The sequence below is a fragment of the Falco peregrinus genome, chromosome 2 (genome assembly GCF_023634155.1).
Source record: "Falco peregrinus isolate bFalPer1 chromosome 2, bFalPer1.pri, whole genome shotgun sequence".
In the NCBI taxonomy this organism is placed as follows: Eukaryota; Metazoa; Chordata; class Aves; order Falconiformes; family Falconidae; genus Falco; species Falco peregrinus.
Window position 1 is genome coordinate 23,554,985 of NC_073722.1, and position 18,906 is coordinate 23,573,890.

Here is an 18,906-nt window from a genome sequence, read left to right on the forward strand (position 1 = left end):
AGCCCAGAGATCCCTGTGGAAAGCCCGTCTAGCTTTTAACTGGCATGGCTTGAAGGAGAATAGCTCTTTGATACCTGATCCTCTGGCTGTTGATGTCTTCCATAGTGAAATTATAAACCCTGGAAAGCTCTTCATCATGAGGGCCTGAAGTCCGTAAGAGGGTGCCATATGCAGGCAGAGAGATTAACTGAATTTGTATCTCCGAGTCAGGAGAATTGTTGTCCTAAACATGAAGCAACAAACCAAATCAGAGCAAGACAAGATTAGCTTTTATTTCCCTCCACTAAAAATGGAAGGAGGAATAAAATGTTTTATAGGGAAATGTATCAAGCTAGCCAGGTCAGACCCACAGCTGATGAATATTAAATGAAACTCTACTGATGAGAACAGAGTCAATTGGGGTTGACATTTTCAGAATCTACCACAAAATTTATTTTCATTTTCTCTCCACTCAAGAGAGGTTTTCTTTGTGTCCTTGTATTGCATCAACACAATCTTCCAGATGTAAACTTAGTATTTTTGGTTTCAAATTACTTTATACTCGTAGTGGACTGGAGCACTTATGTTATGCTTTTCCTGACTCCAGATAAAGTGAGCCAAAATTTAGCAGATAGCGGGCACAGGGAGGAACGGCTGCCCACTAGTGCTTCAGACAGAGACACAGAGCTAAGTTCAGTTCACAGTAAAATACAGGCTAATGTACAGCAATGCTGCAAAAGCCAGATTCACATGAAACTAAAAGCCAATTTTGGCTTGTTTTACATACATTACATACAACCATCTCTACGCCATCACAACTCAGATGTCAGTTTTTTTCTAAAAGTTTCTGTTGGCTGCTTGAAAGGTAAGACTTAAAGCAGAAATCATCATAACCTCAGCATATGGGTCAGGAACGAAATCCTCTTTTCCCTAACTGTTCTCTTCCTCGGATTAAACCCGCACAGCTCCCTTGTCAGCCTTCCTCCTTACAAGGAGGCCAGGCCAGGCCCCAGACTTGCATCCAGACTGATCCCTTTGAAAAAACATTCATCTGCCTTCTTATCCTACCTCACCCGCTGCAGTTCCCTGATCATCTCCCTGACAGCCACCACCTCAGGTCTCTCCAGCCTCACACGTGCACTGCAATCTCTCCTCCCTAAGGGGAGCGTACCTGCATGCCTGAAATCCACTACTGGTGCATTTGCTGCTAAACCATCTACAAGGAGTAAAACACCCTCCTTCTGGACTTCACCAGCAGGGTAACTCCTGTACCACATGCAACCCCAGGGACCACCTCCAAGCTACCAAAGAGTGTGATGTCTTGGGTTGCTTAAACCTCCCCCCTTCAAATACGTCCGAAAAAAAAAAACCAACCAGGCAATTTTGGACAGGGGGTGAGGTGAAATTTTCAAGGGATTATCTCTTAGCAAATCCATATGCTTTATTAGCAAGTCTGTTTGATACAAAAATCTGGGATTAGCTCAGTTCTCATGTTTAGCATGGCAGTTCACCTCTGTTACAGTCAAACACAGGATAGCCTTAAAACCCCGATGGATGAAAGAGTCGATTATCCCTTTTTTTGGCAGCAGCTTACAGGACACAGTCAAACCCCAAGCTCCCGACCACGGATCCACACCGATGGCAGAGAGGTGTGTGTGGTGAAGGGTCTGGGGGGGGATAAGGAAAGGGAGGCTGGCTGCATTCACTGGGTTTAGGAAAAGAGGAAAGCTTACGATGTAAGCGAGGTGCAACCGAGAGAGGGTCACGGAGCTTTTACTAGCCACGGTGATTGCCAGCAAGCAGCCTGGGGCCAGCTGTGGACCGTTGTTATCTGGCAGGGACACTTCCACCCTCAGCACTGTGGTCACCGTGGTGACACCGTCGGTGACAGAGATTTCCATGCTATCCTCTGCTGCTACTGAACCATCATGCACGTACTGCAGAGCATTTCGAGTGACGTCCTCATAGGTGAAGGTGTCACCTTCCCAAAAAGAAAATGCACACTTCAGAAATACTGCGCTCAGAGCACCGATCCAATTCCAGTGACCTAAGGCCCCAATTTAAGAAAAGACTTAATCATGTACTAAACTGGCATTTAATACCAACCTTACAGGGATGTGAGTTAAGAAGACATTTATTAAGGAGATAGTATATATGCAGGGCAGAGGAAAAGTGGTAACCTTCACGGTTTCAGACACAGTGACTCTTCACGATTTTCAGGGACTGCACAGATCCTCCTTTTTCCCCAGCTGCTTTGCAAGCTTATGCCTGTCACAGCCAGATAAGGCTTCCCTGTCCACAACTTCTGCTTGCACTGCTCTCCTACAGATAATATTTGTTCATCTGATCACACGCTGGAAACCGCTGCCACCAAAATCAACAGTAAAAGTCCCCAGGAGCTTTTGACTGCTGGATCACAACAGGTTTACACAGAGTTCAGTAGAAATTGCATGACGTTACTTCAGTAAATTACTTCAGATAATTTTTACTTTAGCACATAAAACATAACATCCCTTTTGATTAGCAGCTGGTTACAGTTATCACAAGAGTGACTGCCAACTAGCTCACATGCAGCTGGTACAGGAAATGTGCTGACTCAGCCAGGAAGTGAACAAATGAACAATGGGAAAAACGTCTTTCATGCACTTTCTCCTGCAATCACACGCTTCCAGACAGCAAATTCACACACTTGGTGGATGCAGCTACATCTGCCAGAGGCACTTCTCTCCTCCTGGTCAACCAAGCCAGCTATGTGGACAGGAATATGTACTGAGGAGGGCTCCTGCGCAACTCACCTGCTCTCATGCGCTCCTGCATGCCTGCGCTGTACTTGAGCACAATGCCATGATGGGGAGGTTTCACCAGCTCAAAGAAAAGACCCTCGGGAGCTGTATCCGTGTCGCTCACGGCTAACTGGATCCCTGTGCCGGGGAAAGACAGCATGGTTTCAGCATCCTCAGGCACTACAGTGGGAATATCCCTTAGGTTTTGTTATGTGCTTTTGTGAACGGAGTCAAAAAACCTGTAATTCAGTCAGTACATGAAAAGTAAAATAATTCCGGAGCTGCCCTAGCCCAAGAGCTTGCTGATTTTGTGAAAATAATTAGTCCCCTGATGATGCTCAGATCAGAGGTTGCATCAGAGAAGTTATTGCTAGTGCGGCTCACAAATGACAGCTATGCAAACCCTCAGCTTATGAGAGATGTGCACATGCTCATATAGCAGGGGCTTATCAACGAAAACCCCAGAGAACCTCCTGGCACAAGCAGAAAGTGGGTTAAACAACGCAGTGTACCTGATCACACCACTAACCGGTAGTTCAGCCACTGCAGAGCAGCTTAAGAGGGGAAAAAGTAAAGGTCCCTGATCCCGCTCTCCCCTGCCTCAGCCAAGCTGCCACACGCTGGAGGAGTGCTGCCATATCCCCAGGCACTCTTCTGACCCACCACTGCGCAGCTTTCTCAGTGGTTGCTGCTACACCTGCACAAGCACAGCTCCTTAGCTAAACGGACAGAGCGAGCGAGTCCGAAACTCTCCTCTGCTCCATCCACGTGGCCTCCTGCCAATAAACACTGTGTCTCAGGCTGAGCTCTGCACCCCATCCCTTGCACCCTACTCACCAATGGTGGCTTTGCCCCCCTGGCTGACCTCCAGGAACGGAGCTGTGATCTGGAAGACTGGAGGCTGCTGCTCCGCAGAGAGCAAATGAATGACAAACATCATCTCTGGGGTTGTGTGTTCTCCATCAGACACTAGAGACAGACAAAATCCACACCTGAGCACAGGGATGTGTTTTCAGGGACTCACCTGGGAAATTAACCTGTCTGTACAAAATCACCACTCCACATCGCTGATGTCTCTCCCAGCTTGTCAATCTACACCTCTGTCTATAGACATACACACACAAATCACCCCTGCCGACAGTATTTTTCTGTGTTCCTAACTCAACTCCCAGCAAGACAAATGTAACATGCAAAAGTCTGTGTGTGTGCATGTGTATCTAGAATCTTCCATGTGTCCATCAGGTGTGCTCATAAGTCAGAACATGGACTTCTCCTCGCTGGTGGATCACTTTGCATACCTGTGCTAGAAAGCACATGGAAAGGGAAAGATGTGTTAAACAAGCAAGCAGCTTATCAGTAGTAATTTAATTGTTGAAAAGTTTCCATATTGTATTATAACCCCTACTCCCCAAACCAGTGTTAAACTCTGATGTCCTTGTTCACACTGGGGGAAAACAGCAATGAATGAGGCTTTCAGGACAGACTCCATGCAACTACTGGAAAAAGATGCCTCTACCAAGCTGCAGCTTAGCTTCTATAAAACTCTGTTGGGACACAGATGAATGAATATCCCCCAGGCACGTGCATTTCCAGAAATTCTCACTGAGCACCCACAGGTGTGCTTGCAGCAGAAGAAAGGCCAAGGAGTAACAGGCAACATGAAGGGCACAAGGATAGAAACTGCTTTTGCCAGGAAAGAGCAAATGGTTCACATACCTGTGAACTGGAAGTTCACTGACTCTGGGAGACCTGACGGGACAAAAACAAGCACAGAGTAATTGTGGTCAGGACAGGAAAGCACATACTGATGTGGACTTGAACAACTTTTGGAGAAAGCAAGTACTGTCACTTCATCACACAATCCTGTGCATCAACTGATCAAACATGCTTGAAGTTTTTCCTATTTTTGCACCTCTACCTCCTGCTCCAGATTGTTACTCCGCTGATAGTAGAAATCTTCTAATATCCTGGCTAAACTGCTTCAGTTCATATTCATCAATTCTAGGCTCAATCTCAAGGACTAAACCCTCCGTGCAACAAAGATCTCAAGCAAGTGAGGAGCAACAGCCCCTAACCATGCAGCAGATCAGCAGTTTGTCCAGCCCATCCAGCAACAGCGTTGGCAATGCTCAACGCTGCAGTGATCACTGCTGTATCCCCATAATCCACTCAATGCTGCTATAACCCACGGGGCAATATCTTACTGAGGTCACAAAAAACGGGTCAACTCTTGGTACACTCCTCCAAGTCAGAGCCCTACTTTGTATCCCTCAAGCCTCATGCCCTCAGGAGTACGGACACAGCCATGAAGCCATTCCAGGATCAGAGGAAGACCAGCTGTCCAGCTACCTCTACCAGTTGGACAAGGCACTATAAAGCGCATCCAGTTCCTTACCCGCAAAGGAGAACGCAATGATCTCTCTCAAGTGAGGAGCTGCCATCGGCGGACGATAAGCAATCTTGCCATGGTTTATATCTGCTTGGGTGAAATACCTGACTGGGGAGAGAGGCCTGTCTCTATGTTCCACAATACCTACGGAGGCAGAGAGCTCAGTATTAACAGGAGGAAGACATTTTATTTTTAAAACAAGATATGAAAGGCCACAGCTTCTTTTTCTCTCCCCAGGCACTGCTTTTTACATCTTCAGTGGTTCCTGAAAGAGTCACACGGCTGTAACTGCACGGAGGATGGGCTCCTGGGACAGGAGAAATTAAACAGCGATTCCTCCCTCAGCCGTTTCTTTGAAAAACTCTCACTGGGGAGGTGGAAAGCAGAAAGCCACGGGGTACAACAGTCAATATGTTCCAGACAACAGTAAGAAAACTGTCTGAGCTCTGCAGCTGCCTCCTAAACAAGCCAAAGAAATAGAGTTAAGAAACAAGGTGTCTGAAAGCTAATGGAGGCCAAACAGATTAACAGATGCCTCCACAGAATGATACCCTGAGGGAAAAATTAGCTGCACTCCGAAAGCACAGCAATTAATTCAGTGAGCTGCCACGTTCTGAATAGGTACACTTGCCTTGGCCAGGAGGGAGAGGGACGGTCACGTTGAACAGGATTTTCTCGCTGGGAATCTCCGGGTCTACAAAGGAGAGGTGATGGGGCTCAATCACTGTCACACGGTCCTCCAGCACCTCAATAAACACATCAGACCATAAGCATCAAGGCCAGAGACATGGGAAGATTCACTCCAAAATGCAGTGAAAGAGAATTTACTTTGCTGTAGTTAAATATAAGAATTTTGAATTTAAAGACCTAGTTCTTAGGTCTAAAACTGACAAGGGATGGATGGGCTGAACCTTCAGCAAGTCTTTCAAACTTGTACAGAACAGGGACTATTTGGGAGGAGATTACAGAGGACAGGAAAGCTTGATAATAAGTAAAATCTGCCAGAGTCTTACGGGCCACCTAAACTCACTTCCAGCTCATTTGTAAACCAAATCGAACGTGGAATGCAGAAACTGGGTACCATCACGCTCAACAGAAGAGAGCTCTATACAGTCTGACCTCTGTTAAGTCCTTTCTGGAGAATCAGAAGGGGCTTATAAACATACGAACATGAGACAAACACCTCCTCCTTCACAAAACTATGAGCTTATCCCCACTTCCAGGCTGTCCAGGAAAGTGGCATTTTTTTAGTGCACTCTGTCCTCTGCAGATGTACAACCTCCACACTCACAGGTGGAGGAGTTTCTTTTTTGACCTACAGCAACTAAGAGGAGATAAAGGAAAATCTGATTTGATCAAAACCTCCCTGAATGAACATATAATTCATTGCCTACATAGTTTTCTGGTAGAGTCTGACGTGGCTGGACTGGATTTGCTTTTAAAGGAAATCTTGCAAGTGACTCAGCCATTTCCACTGGAATACAGACGAACCAAAGATTTTCGTTTTCTTTTAAATCTGTCTAAAAATGTTCTGATCTTTCCATCACAAGATTATCATTAGCCAAACGGGCAGTGCATTACAGGAATTATAGTGCTGCCCAAACAGACTTAAGCACACAAAAGTAGTTAACTAGCATGTGTTCATGAACCTTAATCCTGTGGAATTAACAGCTATGGGAAGTCACTGAATTAAATAATTCAGCTGGGTATATGAAGAGCACCCAGTTCATTTCATAATCACAAACAAAATATGGAGAGAACAAGCTAAATTAAGGATACAGGTAATTAATTCACAATCAAATCTGTGTCCCATTCTGCTGGCCCTGGGTGACAGACTGGACATTGGCTTGGAGACTGGCAAGGTGAGGATTCCTGACAACAGCTTGTGTCACCCCATGCCACCAAAATCCCAGTTCATTCCTCTCCAGTGTTTTTCACCCAAACACATCACAGGAGAAACCACAGCCTATGAATGAATGCTGTGAAGCAGTAAGTAAAAGCTTGCCAGCCCTTCTTAGATGTGACAGTGTCACGTATCTAACTGGAACCAAAAGTGACAAAAGTTTATTTGTGTTATCAGCACTGCTGTACATAGCTCTGTACAAAAATTAACTACATAATCAACTATTAGGCTTAAAATAAACAGTGGTGTATCTATCATATAGCCACTTTGGGAAGGGAAGGGACAAGACTTCTACATGCTTTACAAAATTCTCTCCTACAGAAACCCAGTCTCAGTCTGCATCCTGCTAGAGCAAAGCTCAGGCTCCTTTTATCAATATGGGGGAAACGGGTAACCTGAGTGAAGAAGAATCAGTATTGATGTTACGTCCAGTTTAACTGCCAAAGAATCACCAGACTTTCTCTGACCTTTCTCAGCAGGACACTCAGAAGACAAGACCAGAGGTATGGGAAGACTTAACATTTTGTGCTTGCTCTTCAGCCGAGAAGCCAGTCTAATTCTGAAGGAGTTTGAAGACAAATGAACAGAACTCAATCACGTTGATGCAAGGGAGTGCAATTTTATGATGAAAAGATTTAAGGTTATGGTTGCCTCATAGTTACCTCCAAGGCCTATTTGTCTCTCCCAAAGGTAGGACTTGCAGGTTGCAAGGCACCCCTGAGTAAAACGTATTTTATGGCACTATTGAATTTTGTGGTGTGTAATTAGCTATAAAATCCAGTGCTGCATGGCTCAGCCAGACATCTCTCCCATCAATTTTGTCAATAATGACAACAACAAAAAGTCAAGAGCAGAAAGATACATCACTGACTATTGCTCCAAGTAGCAGTCTGAGCATGTTTTATTATTGCCCATGAAAGGTCACCACTATTTTAGACCCTGACAAGGCCGTTGTGTCATAGACTTTTCACTAATCCCTCTCCCACCACTTTCTCTGGCCTTTCCTGGTCCCACACCTGGCAGGCTGTGCTGGCTTAGACATCCTTTGCCTCCCCTTAGGAGGGTCCTCCTGGGGACCCACTGCCTCTGGGAGGTTTGCCACATCTGCTCTCCTGCACTGCATGAGCCTTTCAGTGTGCTTTTGTCTGTCAGGGAGTGCCCAAGGGCGCAGGATTTCTGGTTGATAATGCTGAGCATACCGCTGGCACCTCACACACTCTAAATAAATCATCAGGAATGAATAATGCCAAAGATGACTGCGTGCTGCGTTCCAAGTTTGTAGACCCAGCTCTCCCTCTCCCTGCAGGTAGCTGCTGCCTCAGTGCTGTTCACGTTTCTTGCAAGTCCTCATCTCTGGTTTCTCATCACCACCTGCCCTGTTTCACTCAGCTCAGGACTGCTGCTCAGCGGATTATGATCCTGCTCCCCCTCTGAAAGCCCCACAGACCACAACAAAGCTATGAAACCAAGGGGATGTCTAAATCAAACACCTTTCCTCTGGGGTCCTGGCTCTCTGTGCATCCCAACGGATGACCAGGGTGCAGAGCCCTGATGCTGCCCTTTAGCTCATGCACTCGGGATCTCTCCCTACAGAATCAAAGAACAGGAGACAGGAGAAGAAGCAGAGAGGAAAGCTGGACTTGCCCCACGTAGTGATGGGGACACATGGAGAAGGCATGCACCGAAGTCTGAGAGCTCACAAAGCCAACTTTAAACGTTGAGGTTATTTTTTCAATTAACACAGTCATGAAAAGAACTACATCAGAGACACCACTCTTATCAGTCCCAGAGTCGATACTGCACAAAAAGGTAATTCGGTTCCACAGATGCAGATATAATGGGCTTAGGGCTTATCCGAATGTTTTCCACGTACATTATAGTCTGTGTTCCTGATGTCAGAATGATGGATGAAAACTTTCTAATGTGGGTGGGCTACAGTTCTGATAAAATTTGCAGTGGAAATGACTGGCAACTTCTATTCATTACAGGCTCTCGAATCTGTAGTTTTTCTCTCTAATCCAGTTTTTTGCTCTTGCCTTTCCTAATGGCTTCTTGGGAAAGGGTAAGAATTCCATAAAAAGATGTTAAATGTATTTCTTCTTCTCTCTCCCTCTACTTTCCAGTCTATACATGCATCGTTTTTAATACTGAGTTTTTCAACGTTTTATGGGTATTTCCCCCCCTCCCCATCACTTACTCTTCTGACCTTTTTTCCCTATTTCTACTCCAGCTAGCTATCTGCTGCACATATCCTGTTCCGTAGCTTCAGTTCCATCTTTGACTCGAGCACAAGAGCGTGGACAATAGCAAGTACAGGAATCAGCATGGAGCGGTTAGTGCTCTGGGGGAGGCTCTGGTCGCTGTGCCCTGCTGCAAGGGGAGTGGGAATACAGAACCAGCAGCATCAGTTCACACTTACAGCCATGTGCAGCGAGGAGCCAAGGGAAAGCTGAGGTCCTCTGGGCGTCTGTGGGAGAATTGCAACGTTGAACACGTGGCTTTTCAAGCTGGTTTGTGGACTGGCAGAGCCGGACACCTGGGGAGGAAAGGTCCCATGAGTGGATACTTGACAAAGGACGCTCTCGCATTTCTGGATCAGTTTTATGCCTTTCTCCACTCCTTCTGGTCCGGGAAGGCAAAGACACACCTTTCCAGCAGGTACCAACCCAAAGCACATATGAAAGGCAGCTGATGGGAACTATGGCCTAAATAAGAACCAGTTTCTCCATTATTGCCTGTACAATCTAGAAATAGTTCACTTTATAATAGTTCACTTTCTAGTTATTTATTTATATATATTTATGATATAGTTTATAAATGGTTCACTTTCACAAAATAGTTTCTTTATTAGGAAGATGTCCGTTTGTCAGTTCCCTACCTGCTATTCGTTTCTGCTTCCCCTCACCACTGTCATAGTTTTGCTATGGAATTTTACTCCAACTGTCCGCACAGCTTACATTACAGGAACAGAAAAAAAACCCGGGTTTTTTAAACCTTCCTCCTACCCTCAAAATGATCACCAGTTGGGCTGACAAGGTGGCAATAACTGGTCTTTCAATAATGGCACTGCCTTGGCAGTGATCCTTGTGATCCCAACATCTGTCAAGACAGGCTGCACTTCTGTGTCACAGAGACCCATAAAAATTTTCCATAAGCCACTTTAAAAGCAGAATTAAGTCACTGGTATCTAACTCATAATAGCAAACCTGCAGTAATGACATATAAAGCAAATTGTATTAAGTTTGTAAAAATTCACAGGACCAAACCCATCCCCTAGAGATCAGCCTGCAAATGTTCCCAGCAATTCTGAGATAAGACAAACACAGCCCACTTCTCTGTTAGACTCGGTTATGGCTTTATCTTTCAGTAGGGATGGAAGTCCGCACTTGGGTTCAATAGAGCACTTTGTGTGCAAGAACAGCCGTCAGCACAAGCTTAATTTCAAGAAAACGCATAAAAATGCAGGCTCTGCTGAAATGAGTGAAATAACTCTAGCCATTTGCTGGACCTGTTCTGCGTTGCTGTCACCTGAATGGAAATTGCTAAAATACTGAGGAAAACAACACGTTGGCCCTTTCTGAGACGCTCCAATCCAAGGTTCAGGACCCAGACAGATGTGTTACGGTCTCCTGATGTGACCCAGGCAAGCGCAGCTTCCTCTCTCAGTCGGGCTTTCCATACAATTATTGCTACCGCTCCAAGATACTAAAACCAAACATTTAACTCATGCAAAATGCATACTCTATAAGAGGAATGTAGCAATTAAGCTAAAGATTAGCTTGTTCAACATTGACACTCACAAATTCCTCATTATCACTTATGTTAATTACTTTAGAAATTACCTTAATTGCCTCTCCGGTGCTACAGTAATAGCTTCTGACTTGTAAACCAGATGTAACAAATACTGCATGTAAGTGTTCACGTAGGCTTAGCATTATGGGAGGCTGTTAAACCTTGCAAGCAAACAGCAAGGACCTGTCTGAGGAATTTTATGAATGTTAAACCTGTGGGGATGTAGGATTTATTTTAGTATTACATCTGCTGGGGAGTATTTGTACCTTTTTGTCTGTTTGCATGAAGACATAATCTATAGCAAAAATTAAATTATTAGCTTAGGGACTGCAGAAAGTAGGAGGGTTGCTTGGTTTTGGGGCTCACAAAACAAAACAATTTAAAAAAAGACACTCAGAACACTTTGCACCTGGAGTCAATATCACAGGTTTTATGAGAGGGTGATGGATTTGCCATGCAGTATCATGGAGTCAAACCTCTCTGAACTGCAAATGGGGCACCAAAATAGCCAGGATATGAGCTGCAGTAGCACACCTTGCACTGGGGAGTCCCTTCCCAGAGGTCTGGATCTCAGGGATGCCTTAGGAGGACCTCTTTAAGGGTCTCCTCATGCAGATTCGGCACCCAGCTGGAGGATCTCCAGGACACCCAAACACACGGCTATGTGGACCCACCGCCCTGCTCTTCCCTTGTTCCCTGGGACCAGCCTCATCTCAAAGCGTGGTGGAAGGGAAGCAGCAGGTTACAAGATGGGTGGGAGTTACCCTCTGTTACCTCTTCAAAGGACCACCAGGCAAAAAACATTCCCTGTTCCTATTTCTTCCCCAAAAGCAAGCCCAAGCATATCAGTGGGGTGCCCCTAAGGGACAATCTTAGCCCACAGGAAAAGGCCAGTGGAGACACGATCACTGTCACAGCAAGAATTGAGTCTCGGGACACACTGTGTCACGCTGATGGTATGTTATAAGCCTGCTAGTTTCATCCTGTGGAAGTTGTTAAGTGCAGCCCTGTTTGCCCATTCACCCTGGGGACTCTTGATCTCTGAGAGCTCTCCTGCTTAAATAAGCTAGCAGGCACAAGGGCAACATCACTGCTTTTCTACAAAACCCTCTCCTTCCTGAGATGGGATTGTTCTCCAGAAAATCAGGCCAGCTATTAGTTTAATAGCTTAAATGTTAGATGCTACTCGAAAGACAATTATCTCCAGATCTGTAATACGGCCTCTGATTTGACATCCAGAAGGTTAATGCCATCGCATGCAGCTCAACATTGTGGGTAGCTGGCTGGCTCCACTGCCACAGATTAAAACCTGGGGATCCACAAGCTCCCTTGTGCATGAATAAGTCTCCCACGGATACAATGATGGGTTGCATCCACCCCGATACACAAGCACAGGCACATTCATCTACAGTCAAGCAACATACATGTATACACACATAAGTCTGTATGTAAATGCACATATAAATTTACACACATATTTGTGGGTGCATGCATGTATTTGTGTATCTATTAAACCTCTGGGTCACAAGAATGGCAGACTGAGTAATCCGAGAGAAAAATGCCAGCAGAACTGCTGTGTGACCCCCCTGTGAATACCATGAGGAGTACCTGGAATTGGAAGGAGTCACTCTCTACTTCAGATCCAGAGTGCCTGTACCACACAATGCCTTCGTTGATGTCCTGCTGGGTAAAAGAGGTTGTAGGTGAGGCTGCTCTTCCATCAGGCAAAAGCTGCCATGAGTCTGCTGGGCTATCTGCTGGCATCGGGACCAGAAGCACCACTTCACCTGGAAAAAGCAAAGATGAACAGCCACGGCACAACTTGTGAGAAAACAAGGAGGAACAGATGCCTTTTCACCAGCTCATGAGCATCCAAGACACAGGTCCACGCAGTCTTTTTTTTTTCCATCTCATGTGACTAACACAAATAAGCAGTATTGCCCCCCCAAACCACTAAGGGATCCTGCAACATCCCACTGACAGAGAGAAATTTTATCTCCTGTTTTGGCAAAGGGCAGATCAAGTAACTCATGCAAGTGCACTGAAGAAATACACGGTCAAGCAAAGAACAGCATCTGCAACTTCAAACTCCCAAAATGTCATTCTGCCCACTGACCAGCCCATTTCAACCTTGAAATGTGCCTGTTTGATAAAATGAGCAGAAAAACAGATGCACAGAACATGCCCCACTTTCCAAAGCTCCTGTGAAGGGACAGAAGTGAGACACAAGCAGGGTTAAAAAGCATTGCAGCAGACTACCCATCTTCCCCTCAAGGGTAAAACTGAAGTATCAGAATATAGCATACTAATTTTTTCAAGGTCAGCTCTTTTGGGAACTTATTATGCCAAAAAAGTATACTCAACCGCCTTCTCTGAACAGAAATCTTCAACTGAAAAAGAGCTCTTGAACAGATACAGTAAAGGACCTCGATATCACAGGCTGTGTAGGAAGGCTGTACGCCCTGGTTTGTAGCTCTTACTCCAAAGAGTACGTAGCTTTTATAACTCTAACATCCAGCTTCTTTCTGATTTTTGTAATAGGAACAGATTGTCAGCTGGACTCAGTGGCTTCACTGCAGCTATGACAGAGAACAGCAGGATGAGGGCATGTCCCACTGGTTATCAGCCTTCCTCACACATGCCTGCAAGGCTTCAATTTTGATATCACTACTAATGCTCAACAGACCTTAATAAAATTACTCAAAGAAAGAGCCAAGTGCTGCCCACCAAGAGAAGGGTATCAAAACCTTGGTCATCACTTTCATTGATGTGAACATTTTTCCTAACCACACACATAAATGAAATTAAAACCTGACAACGAGCTACAGTATCAAAATAAATGGCATATTTTTCTATTTTACGATGTAATTTACTGGTTTGGAGTTAACATATAATCTGTGAAAAAATGGTATGTTTCCCCTATCCTTATTATTCTTGACTATATATAATTCAGCTGCTCTTTAAATAACCTGCTAGTTGTTTATTGTGCTTTTTTACTAGTCTTTGAACGCATCCCTCATGGCTACTAATTCAGAAGCCACATATATTATAAATTACTTCAGCTCCCCTTACAGCATTAATCATTCTGTTATGCAAAATATCCATCATAAGCTCTCCCATTTCATTTCCCAAACCACCCTCATACAGTTAGAGCAATAAAAAAAAAAATAAAATCATTCACCAGGCTGAAACATCACACTTCCATTTTATCATCAAACTCTATGCTAATATTCCCTTATCAGTGCCCTAATTACATTCCCAATCTTACGCTTTTGCTCGTGGTAGTTCACCACCTTAATCTTTCAAGTGATTTCTAAAGATGCTAATCACATACCCAAAGGAGTTAGGGCCTGCAAGTTGTTTATCCCACCCAAAGTAAGAGAAGAAACAATGAGAACATACAGCTGCTTTAAGCAAGATGGGCGTCTATGTGTCTCATAAATTAATATTTAACGCAATCAGAAAGCACAACACTGTGATTACTTATTTTACTTACTTATTTATACATATTTACTTATTTATATATGTGTTTACTTATTCGTTTACAATTACCATTTCATATGAAACATTTTTTTTAAAGTAGAACAGCACCTGTTGATCGATTATACACATGAACGTACAACTTATGCACACTCGGGCAATTTATTGAAATATATGGGGACTATACAGCTGTAATTTCCAGAGCTGTCCAGAGGATTCAGGCGCTGTGGTCTCATTCATTTTAAAAAGAGTGGACACTTGCATCCCTTTCCACTGGCTTTAGAAATGTCATCCTTTAAGAATGTATGTCATGTGGAGCAGCTTAAAGTACAATACCTGCTCCTATAGAAGTATTTATTTTTCCCACGTAGCATCCTGTGTGCTGGGAGGAGAGCCAGGGAAGACTCTGGTTCTGTTTCTAGGGACAAAACAGGATGCCCAGCATACAGAGATCTTTAGGAAGACCAACCGCTCTCCGGTTCCCAAATCAAAGAATCAAATCCAGCTCTGCAGGAGGAGGGGATCTGGGCAGAGATCTTCCTTCCCTAATTATATCCTTCGTTTGGTTTCAGAATCTTGAAATAAAGGGCAAGAAGCCGCCTTTGTCCACACGCTTGTGCTATAGAAACGTAGTAGCTAATTCTAAATTGTTTTTTTTTCCTATCTAAAAATCAAACTATATATTTTCTATGGGTATGAATATCTTCTCCATTAGTCAAATTAAAATCGGCAGATAAACCCTCCTTGATTCAGGACCCATTTTCTACATTTCTTTCTCTTATTTTTTTTCCTCCCTTTCTGTACAATAGTATTTTAGCTTAAATTTTGAAGATCATTGATTTCTACTGCTTATTCCTCACCTGCAGCTACAAACCCATTTGTGTTATTGCAATTAATTACAGTAGAGATAATTACGGTGCTACAAATACAGGATTATAAATTTTGGTTAGGGTTAGGCAGCAGGAGACAAGCCCCTCAGGGAAAAATTCTTGTTTTCATGTAAATGCTTATTAAAAATGAGAAGACAGTCCTTCATTTGCAGAAAACTGAAGAGGGAATACAAATTAATTACTTCTCTTCTAAATTGCAAAAATAACGTTATCTATGTTACCATCAGGTACTGGCAGCTGCTACGGAAACCAGCCTGTCCTTACAGCAAAAAGCAAAAAAACAGCACTGATGTTGCTAAAGGGATTCTGTAATTTTATCTGGCTCAGCAAATTAAAAGCAATGACACCATTTTATAGAAGTGCAAAATATACTATTTAAAGACATGGTTCTAGTTTAGAAAATGGTGATGCTGAATGGGAAAACATTTTTCTTTTCTGTTCATATTTCCTTTCCCTCCACATAGGACATCTTAGTTTTTCCATCCAGTTTCTCTCAGTTTGTAGCTCAGCCACAAATACCGGTACTTTCCATGCTCCTCTCCTTGGCGGTCCAGAAGTTAATCTACAAGCTGCAGCCCTACCCGTGGGGTTGCTTTGTGAAAGCCGTTACTCTAAGAGATGGGATCAGAGCCTCTCAAAAGAAATGTGGAGACAAGAATTACACAGGGATGCCAATATCACCAATTTCTGCTTGAGTTAATAACTCCTTCCATCAGTAGAAATGAAATCCAATGTCATGGAATTTAGGGAGGTCTCCAGTTCTTCAAGGTAAAGTTTTGCTCAGCAGTTTCTAGAGGCAGATACTACTCTATGCTCCTCTTAAACCAGACATTCATCTAGAATTTTATCTTTTGGCAGCGAGGTAATATTCTGCTCTCATAAGGCTGTAAATCCACCAGAACTTCACTACTACTAGAGGAACACAGCTGCAGAAGTTCAGACTACCAGGCAGGACAACGGTGCTTCGTTAGCCTGCCTGCCCATCTGGATTGGAAAAAGAAGAGGTTAGCAGCACTTATTGCTGAGTATTATATGGAAATACTCCCTCAAATGCTATTTGTTGTGGGCAAAATACCATGGAAGAATTAAAATCCCACAGGTCTGTGAAGAACATCCTTTTCCCCCAAAGGAACCAGAATCCTACACTTACTTAGCGAATGGACACCTTGGGGCATGTGGTGTGAAAAGCAACACGCTACAGCGGCTTTTGGACAACAAAACTCCAAAGATACTTACCATGTCTTGGCTGGTCCTTGATGATGGTGTAAGTTATCTCGGAGTCGCGGGCACCGGGTAGCCTGGCGTGCAGAATCGTCTTGGAGATCTGCAGCATGCCTCCCTGGGGCACCCACACCAGGGAATTAGTCACCAGCTGAGGGCTGCCGTTGTTCTGCAGGCAGGGGGACAGCAGGAAAAGGCTGAACTGAATGTTGGCAATGCTGCACACACGGAAACAGATTTTCAAGTGCATGGTTGTGCATCCTTCATCTACAGCCCTCAGACCCAGTTCTCTAGAACTGACATTGTCCTCCACTGCTCCTAATCTCCTGCCACTGACCTTAAACCTTCACAACCTCAGACTCCCTCCACAACTGTGTCTTCTACCACCACCCTCATTCTCTGTCCGCTTGACTTGTGACACGTCTTGACAGAATTTATCCCCACAGCACAGTGGAAAATTCACTACTATCAACACCTGACAAAAAAAGTATCCAGTCTACCGCACCAGTTTGATTGGATCCACATTTTCTCTCTCATGTCTTCATCGTATTGCTAAAAAAACACACCTTTCAAGGGTACTTAGAGAATAACAGCTTCTTACCCATTCAGAAGTATCTCTCTGTGGCACCTCCACTATCTCTACCCACATCTATAACTCTTATCACCTCTCCGTGAGCATGGAGAGGTGGTATCTCCAAGGTTCATGACCAGTCTCGTGCTTTTCTATAAGATGAGGGGAAATTGAACGTAAAGGTATGCAAACGCTCATGGTGAATTTTGGCAGAAACAGGAATTATGATAGTTTTCTGTCCTTTGCTTGAATAGAAGCAGTTTAACATTCAGAAAATTAGATACATAAATTTCACTCAGTATCTACTGCAACAAATCTGCATAAATTTTTTGCTAAGTTAGTTTTTTTGGGTTTTTTGTTGTTTGGTTTTGTGGGTTTTTTTGCTAAGAACACACTTGTAGGAAGACTTCTAGATCAAATATCTTCTCTCTGTGTGTGGACTTACACCCACGGTCAAGTCATTCTTAACTACTTTTGTAAAACTGAAGTCTGCCTGAGCATCCATCAAAGTCTTTTGCTTTGCTGAAAACCACTTGGTGGGTTTTCTAACCTTCAGATTATTTTTGTGGCTTTTTTTCCAAATATCTATCCAATATTAATTCAAGCTTCTTGAAATGTGGATGTCAGGAATGGATGCAGTAATGGGTTCACTACCATTTTCATATACTTCAGTAACACTCCTCTGGCCTTCAAGGATTATATTTGCCCTTTTTGGTTCTAAATTACTTTGTTAGCTCACGCTTTGTCAGACAAGCCACCAAAATCCCCATGACCTCTTCTGTGACATGGTTCTTTCTTGTAAGCCCAATTGCTGTGAATGTGACTTCTTATTTCTGCAGATTTGCCTTGAAACTGGTTGTGGGGAACAGCATAATCAGTCAAAATCCTGACTGCTCCATATAAGTGACCATCTTCCTCCTCATTTACTACTCCACATAATTATGTGTCACCCCAAAACTAATAAATGACTCATTACTATATTCTTCTGAATCTGCAGCAGGGACAGCTGGGAGAGCTAAACAGATGTTTGTGAAAAGGAACCACATGAAAGGACGATCTCATATCTCCATTTTTACATGCCTGCTGCTCAGCGTTCACCTGCTTAATTTGTACTACATGTATTTTGCACAGTGTTAATTTTTAAAATGCTGCACAATCTTCAGCTATGTTAGATCAAGAGTTTTCCAGTTGGATGCCTTATTTTTTTAAAGAACGGTGAAGAAGAAAACAAGATCCTGTGCCAGCTAAGAGCACCCTGCCAATATATATGAACACTTTCCTCTGACCTTATCGATTCAATCACATCATGATGCATACAGGCCCAGGAAAACAAAACTCTGGAAGAGCAAACAAACGGAAAAGGTCAGAAAGGTCCCTGTATTTATTGTGTAAGGAGAAATAGAGACTAGCTACACTTCAAAGAATGACAGGCAAAAGGCAGTGTTTGAAAATAAAATATTTCTAAGTGAATGTTAATTAAACACAAGGTTGTGGTTTTGCTATAAACATGGGACCCTTTGGCTTTTCAGTAACTAAATGACTGAATGTTCCTTCAATGGCCACATTCAATCAGTCTGACATTTTGTCATACCATTTCCACATGGCTTTGATGCTGCGATCCTGCTTGTTAATAAGAACACATCCATGGGACAGCTCTTTTTGCTTGGTAATATTTTTAAAGGTGTATTTAGTAACAAGCTATTGCCTGGTCTGAGTGCTGACACCGTGTTCAGCAAAACAGCTAGAATCACATTCAATTATTTTTTTTTTTAACTGATACCTGAGCTGTGTGAATGAATTCACAGCACAGGAGAAGTGTTTCCAGAGAGCCCAGGGAAGCTAACATGCTCCCTGGTCCGTGCTTCAGTTACCTGCTCCCAGGTAGGGCAAGATGCAGT

The 18,906-nt window shown here is 43.7% G+C and overlaps 1 protein-coding gene and 1 long non-coding RNA gene across 2 annotated transcripts in view; one reads left to right on the forward strand and one right to left on the reverse strand.

Annotated features, from left to right (window-relative positions):
- The window catches only part of FRAS1 (Fraser extracellular matrix complex subunit 1), a 173,614-nt gene that overhangs the window by 32,257 nt on the left and 122,451 nt on the right, over positions 1-18,906 (reverse strand). The window contains exons 29-38 of the mRNA XM_055795592.1: positions 16,453-16,606; positions 12,455-12,633; positions 9,474-9,590; positions 5,783-5,897; positions 5,158-5,295; positions 4,479-4,511; positions 3,600-3,731; positions 2,775-2,900; positions 1,713-1,960; positions 75-223 (exon numbers count right to left, since the gene is read on the reverse strand). Coding sequence (XP_055651567.1) covers positions 75-223; positions 1,713-1,960; positions 2,775-2,900; positions 3,600-3,731; positions 4,479-4,511; positions 5,158-5,295; positions 5,783-5,897; positions 9,474-9,590; positions 12,455-12,633; positions 16,453-16,606 — 1,391 coding nt within the window. The remainder of the gene's footprint in view (positions 1-74; positions 224-1,712; positions 1,961-2,774; positions 2,901-3,599; positions 3,732-4,478; positions 4,512-5,157; positions 5,296-5,782; positions 5,898-9,473; positions 9,591-12,454; positions 12,634-16,452; positions 16,607-18,906) is intronic.
- On the forward strand, positions 16,683-18,494 carry LOC114013769 (uncharacterized). The gene is made up of 2 exons (XR_003556948.2): positions 16,683-17,190; positions 17,848-18,494. It is a non-coding gene; the product is annotated as an uncharacterized LOC114013769 (long non-coding RNA).